Below are 9,604 nucleotides of genomic sequence, written 5' to 3'. Positions count from 1 at the left end.
AAAAGCTCACGCAGCTTTGTACTGCAGTCATAAGCTGCATCACGGCCACGAAGGACACGCTTTCCTGTAAAGGTGAAATGAAAAGAACACCCGAGCGCTATTCCTGCCACAAAAAGCCTGCTGCTGTTGAGAGAGTCCTTGTAGACGTATAGTTTGCAGGGAAGCTGTGTGAGCACGCCGGCGTTTGTGAAAGACTGCGAGTGGGCGGCCAGGAGCGCGTCCCGTCCCGGAGCAGTCCCGCCGCAGGCCGCAGGGTGGTGCTCGTGGCCAAGGCAGCGGCGAGCGGCTGCGAGCGGGGAGGCGGCCGAGCCCAGCGCAGCGCAGCGCAGCGCAGCGCAGCCGGGAGGCGGCGGCGAGCGGTCGTCCGCGCCGTCCTCCGCAGCAGCCGCTGCCGGTCCCGGAGTGCCGCGCTGCGGGCCGCCAGCCGAGCTCGGCGAGAGGGAGAGAGGGAGGCCGCGAGGGAGGGCGCCCGCCCTTGCCGCCGCGCTGCTGCCGGGCGCCGCTTCCCGCGGAGGACTGCGGCAGACGGAGGGTGTCCGCCGCCCCGCCATGGCGTCTGCAAGGCAAGTGCTTTGTCTGTGTGCTTTGCTGTGCGTGCCGCGCGTTCGCTGCGAGCCCATCCGCTACTCCGTAGCCGAGGAGGGGGAGAGCGGCTCCGTGGTGGCCAACGTGGCGGAGGACGCGGGGCTGACGCCGGCGCAGCTCTCGGCTCGCCGGGCACGCATTGCCTCCCCGGCCGGCCGGCAGCATTTTCGCTTAGAGCGCGCCACCGGCCGCCTCGTCCTGGCGGAGCGGCTCGATCGCGAGGAGATGTGCGGCCGCTCGCTTACGTGCACGCTCGCCTTCGAGCTCCTGCTGGAAAACCCGCTGCAGTTCTTTCGTGTCGAGGTGGCCGTGGAGGACGTCAACGACCACTCGCCGGTCTTTCCCGAGGAACGAGTCACTTTTCAGATCTTGGAAACCAGCGACCCTGGCTCGCGTTTCCCCGTGGAGGCGGCTCAGGACCTGGACGTTGGCAGCAACAGCATCCAGGCTTACACCATCGCTCCCGAGAACGAGTACTTCAGTGTTTCTCCTCGGATTAAAGGCAACAGTGACATCTATGTCGAACTCGTACTGGAAAAGCCTCTAGACAGAGAGGAACAGCCAGAGCTGCTTTTCAGTCTCATTGCTACAGATGGTGGCTCTCCACCTAGGAGCGGGACCACCCAAATCCACATCGTAGTTCTAGATGCAAATGACAATGCTCCCATCTTTACTCAGGAGGTATACGTTGTTCAGGTTTTGGAAAATGCCCCAGCTGGTTTTGTGGTTCTCAGAGTTGTAGCCACAGATCCAGATGTGGGACTAAATGGTGACATCTCCTATGGGTTCAGCCAAGCAATCAATGCGAGCCACTTGCCTTTCAAAATTGATACCATGAGTGGTGAAATTCGTGTCACAAAGCCCCTGGATTTTGAGAGCAAAAACAAACATGAGCTCCGAGTGCGAGCAACTGATGGTGGAGGCCTCTCAGCACTCTGCAAGGTGTTAGTGGAGGTGCTGGATGTGAATGACAATGCACCGGAAGTGGCGGTCAGTTCCTTCAGCAACCCCCTCCCCGAGAACACGGAGCCTGGGACAGTGGTAGCTGTATTTGCTGTCAGAGACCGGGATTCTGGTGTGAATGGGGAGATCAGCTGTGCCCTTGAAGACCAGCTCTCCTTCTCCCTGTGGCCAGCCTATAAGAATTACTATGAGCTGGTGATCATGAGCACATTGGATCGGGAAGAGACAGCTCAGTACCTTGTGGTCATCACAGCAGCAGACACAGGTTCTCCTCCTCTCACCACCACCCAGACCTTCACCGTGGACATCTCCGATGTCAATGACAATGCCCCTGTCTTCAACCAGACATTGTATACCTTGTATGTGCGAGAGAACGATATCCCTGGAGTGCTTGTTGGGGCTGTCAGTGCAGTGGACTCAGACACAGGACCCAATGCCAAGGTGACCTATTCCCTGAGGCCTGTGCACCCCACTGAGCGGGACCCCTGCTCCTGCATCTCTGTCAACTCAGAGAACGGACATGTGTTTGTGCTGCGTCCACTGGACTATGAGCAGGTGAGGCAGCTTGAGGTGCTGGTGAGTGCCACCGATGCGGGGTCCCCTCCCCTCAGCACCAACGTCACCGTCCGCGTTCTCGTGGTGGACGAGAACGACAATGCCCCACTGGTGTTGCACCCTGCTCAGGACAGCAGCCCGCCATCCAGTGAGCTGGTGCCAGCGTCGGCTGAGGTGGGGGACCTGGTCACCAAAGTGGTGGCCGTTGATGCGGACTCTGGTCAGAACTCGTGGCTTTCCTTCCACCTGCTGAGGGCCACAGACCCCGGGCTGTTTGCTGTGGGTAGCCAAAATGGGGAGGTGCGTCTGAGGAGGCCAGTGACAGAGAGGGATGCCGTGAAGCAGAAGCTCGAGGTGCTGGTGCGTGACAATGGGCGGCCACCTCTGTCGGCCACTGCAGCACTGAGCGTACTCCTGCTCAACGGCCTCTCACAGGAACACCTGCCACAGCAGGAGCTGGCTGTGCAGGATGAAGACAGCTCGCTGACAATCTATTTAATCGTTTCACTGGTCTTTGTCTCCCTCCTCTTCCTCACATCTTTCGCAGCCTTTGTTGCTTGCAAGGTGTGCAAGAGAAAGGATCTGAAAGGAGGGCACATGCTGTATGGCACGGGCAATTTGCAGAGCAGTCTTGCTGCTGGGGCTGCTGCTGGGACCCTACCCCATGCCTATTGCTATGAGATCAACCTCACCACGGGGTCAGGCAACAGTGAGTTCAAGTTTCTGAAGCCCATCCTCCCCAGCATGCCACCACAGCACTCTGGCACTGGCAGGGGTGTTGGTGAGACGGAGGATTCCCCGCCAGTCCTAAACTCCACGGTGGATGTGGCCCTGGAGAGCCCTGGGACAGAATCTGTGGGACAGTTCAATGCATTTTCCTTTGACTAGCTGCAAGTCAAACCCAGCCAAAGGCTGCACGCCTTGGAGGTGGAAGGGATCTGCCTTATGAAATGCAGTATTGTTTCCAGGAAATAAATCTGATCTTATAATTGGATGCACGAATAGCCACCTAACACTAAGTCAGATGTATGTTTCTCTTCACCCGTCTAAAAATAATAGAAATAAATAAATAAATAAGACCTTTCTTCTTCAGGCAATGATATATTTGAGCTCTGATATTGGCTTTTCTGAAGTGCTCCATTAGTAAGATTTGATTCAGTCTCCCTGGCTAAGTGCTTGTCATTAGAAAGACCTCAGATCACAACCTGTTTTATTCTGGGCTGAAACGCAATTTTTAGGTTGGGCAGATGGCAATGCATTATAGCCCTCCTCCCTTGTATGCAGGGAAGAAAGGCATTAGCCCTGTGTATCACTGCAGTGCAAGTGCTACTCTCTTTATTTGCTGTGTCTCAGATCATTCTGTGCGAGACATGTCATCACTATGTGTTTTTTCACTGTGTGGTCTTCCACCTTGGTTGGCAAGAAGCAAGTTTTGTATTGAGTTTTGCTGTCTCATCTTCTCTAGGGCATAGTGAAAATGTGCAGAGAATCAGATTTTTCAGTGGTCCATCTGCTTGGGATTGACGCAAACCTATAGCAGCACTAAAATTCCACCATAGACTCTAATTATACAAAGCTTTGACTTTGATCATTGTGTTTGCGTGGATAGCAAGGCATCCTGACACATTGCCTCAGAGGACCTTTGTCTACAGGTAGAACCAAGATAGATTTTAAAAGTAGAATGCAGGTGGTTGTTGTTGTTTTCATTCCTGCTTGCTGGGATTCCTCAATGAGAGTAGAGAGCTATCTTGGTATGGTTTTCCAGGTTTTTGTTAGAATGCTTACATTTTCGTTTTTTTTTCCATTCTCCTTTGGCTGTATGTTTAAGCATTGTCTACCAATTCACCTGAAGAAAGACTGACACACAACTTATAACAATAGGTTGTTGGAAAGAAGGTGTTCTGGGACTGGATACATAAACACCCTCATGTTCTGTTGTGCTGCATTATATACTGTATCATTTTTAATCCAGGATACCCTTGTCTGTAAAAGTGAAATGGAATGAGTTTCCAAGTGCCATTCTGGCAATAAAAGGGATGCTGTTGTGGAGAAAGTCTTTGTGGTAATGTTCTTATCAGGAAATCTCTGTAAAGGATCCAGTTTTTTTTCCAATTCTAGGTTCTTTTTTCTTTTTTTTCTTTTAATATATTTTTAAATTTTTTTCCTTGATTGAGGAATTGTTTTGCAGTCATGTGTCCTCTACCTGGAGACGTGGCCACTAGTGTCTGAAAGAGTAGGCACTGGGGATTTGCAGGCAGGCCTCTTGTGGTCTTTGTTAGCACTGAGATTACTCATACTATATTACTCATATTTTTATTGAGACAATTACTCATACTATATTACTCATACTCCTAACAAAGGGAGATGAGATTACTTATGTTCATCTCTTCTTATCATCTTCACTCTATTCACTGGAATTGTGATCTACATCTACAAGAAGGGCCGGAGGGCAGACCCGGGAAATTACAGGCCTGTCAGTTTGACCTCATTGCCAGGGAAGCTCATGGAGCAGATCCTCCTGAGAGTCATCACGCAGCACTTGAAGGGCAAGCAGGCGATCAGGCCCAGTCAGCATGGGTTTATGAAAGGCAGGTCCTGCTTGACGAACCTGATCTCCTTCTATGACAAAGTGACGCGCTGGGTGGACGAGGGAAAGGCTGTGGATGTGGTCTACCTTGACTTCAGCAAGGCTTTTGACACCGTCTCCCACAGCATTCTCCTCAAGAAACTGGCTGCTCTTGGCTTGGACTGGCGCACGCTTCATTGGGTTAGAAACTGGCTGGATAGCCGGGCCCAAAGAGTCGTGGTGAATGGAGCCAAGTCAGTTGGAGGCCAGTCACTAGTGGCGTCCCCCAGGGCTCGGTTCTGGGGCCGGTCCTCTTTAATATCTTCATCGATGATCTGGACGAGGGCATCGAGTGCACCCTCAGTAAGTTCGCAGATGACACCAAGTTAGGTGCGTGTGTCGATCTGCTTGAGCGTAGGAAGGCTCTGCAGGAGGATCTGGATAGGCTGGACCGATGGGCTGAGGTCAACTGCATGAAGTTCAACAAGGCCAAGTGCCGGGTCCTGCACCTGGGGCGCAATAACCCCAAGCAGAGCTACAGGCTGGGAGAGGAATGGTTGGAGAGCTGCCAGGCAGAGAAGGACCTGGGAGTGATGGTGGATAGTTGGCTGAATATGAGCCAGCAGTGTGCTCAGGTGGCCAAGAAGGCCAACAGCATCCTGGCTTGTATCAGGAACAGTGTGACCAGCAGGGCTAGGGAGGTGATCGTCCCCCTGTACTTGGCTCTGGTGAGGCCGCACCTCGAGTACTGTGTTCAGTTTTGGGCCCCTCGCTACAAGAAGGACATGGAGGTGCTTGAGCGGGTGCAGAGAAGGGCGACGAAGCTGGTGAGGGGCCTGGAGAACAAGTCCTACGAGGAGCGGCTGAGGGAGCTGGGCTTGTTCAGCCTGGAGAAGAGGAGGCTCAGGGGCGACCTTATCGCTCTCTATGGGTACCTCAAGGGAGGCTGTAGCGAGGTGGGGGTTGGTTTGTTCTCCCACGTGCCTGGTGACAGGACGAGGGGGAATGGGCTTAAGTTGAGCCAGGGGAGTTTTAGGTTAGATGTTAGGAAGAACTTCTTCACTGAAAGGGTTGTGAGGCATTGGAAAAGGCTGCCCAGGGAAGTGGTGGAGTCACCATCCCTGGAAGTCTTCAAAAGACGTTTAGATGTAGAGCTTAGGGATATGGTTTAGTGGGGACTGCTAGCATTAGGTCAGAGGTTGGACTCGATGATCTTGAGGTCTCTTCCAACCTAGAAATTCTGTGATTGACACCTCACAGAGTCTTAGCGTCTTTCTTACTGGCATTGCAATGAACCAGCACCTCCTGCTGTAAAAGTGCTGATTCTCAGTTGTTCTAAGCCAAACATCAGCATGTCTGAGTCAGTTCAGAGGGTCTTCTGATAGCTTAATGCTATAACAGTGGAGATTGTTGCCTAGGGGGCCCTAACAGGTGCCATTTAGAAAGCAATGCACTGAGCAGGACTTGTCAGAAGGAGGCAGAAGGCGAAGGCCAGGTTCTGGTACCTCAGCGCTGTCTCCACCCACAATCAGTCCTACAGACCGCTGCCTCCTTTAAACAGTGTGTTCTGGGGTGCAGTAACTCGTTTCTGTTGTGGAAACAAAGAATTGTGGCTGACAGGGTGGGACGACAGTACACACAAAAAGCATTTTGCTCCTCTAATTGGCCATGTTTTTTATTACAAGCTTCTCTGCCCAGGTTCTTGTTGCCGTTAAGTACAGATCTTGCCAGGCACTTCAGTCTCCCCGCGAGGTCTTCAGTGCTCCGAGATGGTTTCATAGCGATTAGGGTGAGACTTGCTATCATGATGGCACAGCTGTTCGGTGCGTGTCAGGCCTTATTTCAAGAGCAGCAGGCTAGTTGCAGCGGACCTGCCGCGCGACCGAACAAGGGATGCTGGAGGCACAAGGCTGCAGTTGTTGCGTGAGGCTGGGGGTGTCGCTGTTCGTTAACGCTGGGCTAAAAGGTCTGAGGCAAAAGGGGCGCGGGGTCAGTGAGCCCGGAAAGGCTGTTCGGGACGAGCTTCGACGGGAGGAATGCAGAGAACGCGGGGACGCGCAGGACAGCTCCAGACCTGAAAGGGAGAACATGACCCGGAGCCCGGTCTGGGAAATGACGGGGAGAAAAGGGTGCTGAAGACAGAGGCAGTGAGCGCTGCTGTGTTGCGTGTTGGTGGCGACGTGGGAGGCGCCGTGGGGGCAGCTGCGCTATTCGGTGCCCGAGGAGCTGCCCAAGGGCTCTTTCGTGGGCGACGTGGCCAAGGACCTGGCGCTGCAGCTGGCGACGCTCCGCGACCGCGGCGCCCGTATCCTGGACCGAGGTAGGACGCGGTATTTCTCTCTGCATGCGAACAGCGGCCACCTGGTGACGGCGGAGAGGCTAGATAGAGAGCAGCTGTGCCGGCTGATGGAGCGATGCGTGTTGCGCTGTGCGGTGATTGTAGACGGTGAGATGAAGGTTTACGAGATCGAAGTGGAAATCACGGACATTAACGACAACGTGCCAAGCTTCGTAGAAGCAGAAAAGGAACTGAGAATGAGCGAGATGACAGCTCCGGGGTTGCGCTTTCCCCTGTCTAAGGCTCACGACCCGGACGTGGGAGTGAATTCCCTGCAGAGCTACGAGCTGAGCGGCGACGAGCACTTCTCGCTGTCCGTGCAGGCGGGAGCCGACGGCGAGAAGCGTCCCGAGCTGGTGCTGGCCAAGGCGCTGGACCGGGAGGAGGCGGCGTTTCACGAGCTGGTGCTGAGGGCGAGCGACGGCGGCGAGCCGGCACGGACGGGCACGGCGCGCATCCGCGTGTCTGTGCTGGACGCCAACGACAACGCGCCCGTGTTCAGCCAGGCGGTGTACGCGGTGCGCGTGCCCGAGGACGTGCCCGTGGGCTCCACGCTCCTCACCCTCACGGCCACCGACGTCGACGAGGGAATCAACGCGAATGTGAAATACTCCGTTAAGAAAGCTACAGACCTAGCATCGGAAATTTTCTACCTGGATCCGGAGACGGGATCGATCAGGCTGTTGAGGAGCCTGGACTTCGAGGAAGGAGACTCCTACGAAATGGAGGTGCAAGCCCATGACGGCGGTGGCCTTTCCGACACGGCTACGGTCTCGATCTCGGTGACCGACGTGAACGACAACGCGCCCGAGATTTCGGTGCGGTCGGCACTCAGCGAGATCTCGGAGGACGCGCCTTCGGGGACGGTGGTGGCCCTGCTGCACGTGCAGGACCGCGACTCGGGCGCCAACGGCGAGGTGCGGTGCTCGCTGGTCGGCGACGTGCCGTTCCGTCTGCGGAGCTCGGTGGGCAGCTACTACAGCGTGGTGACGGCGCGGGAGCTGGACCGGGAGGAGGTGTCGGAGTACAACGTGACGGTGTGGGCGTCGGACGGCGGGTCGCCGTCGCTGCGCAGCAGCGCGGTGCTGGCGCTGCGCGTGCTGGACGTGAACGACAACGCGCCGGTGTTCGCGGAGGCGCGCTACAGCGCCCGTCTGCCCGAGAACAACGCCGAGGGCGCGCTGGTGCTGACGGTGCGGGCGTGGGACGCGGACTGGGGGCAGAACGCGCGCGTGCGCTACCGGCTGGCGGAGGGGCGCGTGCGGGGCGCGCCGCTGTCGTCCTACGTGTCGGTGCAGGCGGAGACGGGCGCGCTGTACGCGCTGCGCTCGTTCGACTACGAGGAGGTGCGCGAGGTGGGGCTGTGGGTGCGGGCGGAGGACGGCGGCGCGCCGGCGCTGAGCAGCAACGTGTCGGTGCGGCTGCTGATCGTGGACGAGAACGACAACGCGCCGCAGGTGCTGTACCCGCCGATGGCGGCGGCGTCGGGCGCGGGCTGGACGGGCGTGGAGCTGGCGCCGCGCTCGGCGGAGCCCGGCGCGCTGGTGGCCAAGGTGGTGGCGGTGGACGCGGACGCGGGGCAGAACGCGTGGCTGTCCTACGAGCTGGCCAAGGCGACGGAACCGGGGCTGTTCCGCGTGGGGCTGCACAGCGGCGAGGTGCGCACGGCGCGCTCGCCGCTGGCCCGCGACGCGCCCAGGCACAGCCTGGTGGTGGTGGTGAAGGACCAGGGCCGGCCGGCGCTGTCGGCCACGGCCACGCTGACGGTGGTGCTGGCCGAGAGCGTGGCCGAGCTGCTGTCGGAGCTGGGCAGCGCGGCGGCGCCGGCCGAGCCCGGCGGCAGCCTGACGCGCTGGCTGGTGCTGGCCGTGGCGGCCGTGTCGTGCCTCTTCGTCGCCTTCCTGCTGCTGCTGCTGGCGCTGCGCCTGCGGCGCTGGCGCCGCTCGCAGCTGCTGCCGCCGGCCAGCGGCGCCTTGCGCGGCGTGCCGGCCTCGCACTTCGTGGGCATCGACGGCGTCCGCGCCTTCCTGCACTCCTACTCGCACGAGGTGTCGCTCACCGCCGACTCGCGCAAGAGCCAGCGGCGCTGGGCGGCCGACAGCTGCTGCAACAGCCTTCCGGCCCGTCTGTCTTCGGAGGTTTCACTTGCTGTCTCTTCTATTGAAAATCACTTTGTCGAGTATGGAGGCTGAGATTCCTCTCAGATATTTCCGTTTTCTTAACTTTTTTTTTTTTTTTTTTTTTTTTTTTGTGCGCTGTTTTTTTGTTTGTTTGTGTTTGTTTGTTTTCTACTTTGTTTCTTTTTGTTTGTTTGCTTTCTTTGTAATCGTTTTAGGTTGGTTGGTTTTGTGTTTTTCATTTTCATTTCACCTTTTTACTGCACTTTTAAAGCGGAGGTGCCTTGAGATCGGGTATTTTCCCTGTTATAAACTCGTTGCTTATGGCACCCGGGGACATGGCAAAATACGGAAATAGCAGTGTTGGACATGAAATGTTGAGTTACCTCCTCATTCTCTCCTGTTTTTTTTTTTGTTTGTTTGTTTGTTTGTTTGTTTTATGTGATAGCTTCTGTACGGTTTGTCAAATCCATCATATCA

General features: G+C 56.3%; 2 protein-coding genes across 2 annotated transcripts; both read left to right on the top strand.

Annotated features, from left to right (window-relative positions):
• Positions 1–365: 365 nt before the first annotated feature.
• On the top strand, positions 366–2,991 carry LOC116494957 (protocadherin beta-15-like). Its single transcript, XM_032197120.1, has one exon. The coding sequence runs from the start codon at positions 550–552 to the stop codon at positions 2,989–2,991; it is 2,442 nt and encodes an 813-aa protein (XP_032053011.1). The 5' UTR covers positions 366–549.
• A 3,485-nt stretch (positions 2,992–6,476) lies between these two features.
• On the top strand, positions 6,477–9,199 carry LOC116494956 (protocadherin gamma-A10-like). Its single transcript, XM_032197119.1, is given in 2 exon segments — positions 6,477–6,592; positions 6,808–9,199. Coding segments are annotated over 2 exon segments (2,508 nt in total).
• The last annotated feature ends 405 nt before the right edge of the window (positions 9,200–9,604 follow it).

The sequence above is a fragment of the Aythya fuligula genome, chromosome 14 (genome assembly GCF_009819795.1).
Source record: "Aythya fuligula isolate bAytFul2 chromosome 14, bAytFul2.pri, whole genome shotgun sequence".
Classification (NCBI taxonomy): domain Eukaryota; kingdom Metazoa; phylum Chordata; class Aves; order Anseriformes; family Anatidae; genus Aythya; species Aythya fuligula.
The sequence above is the reverse complement of the archived record's forward strand: the minus strand, read 5'-3'. Positions and strand labels throughout refer to the sequence as shown.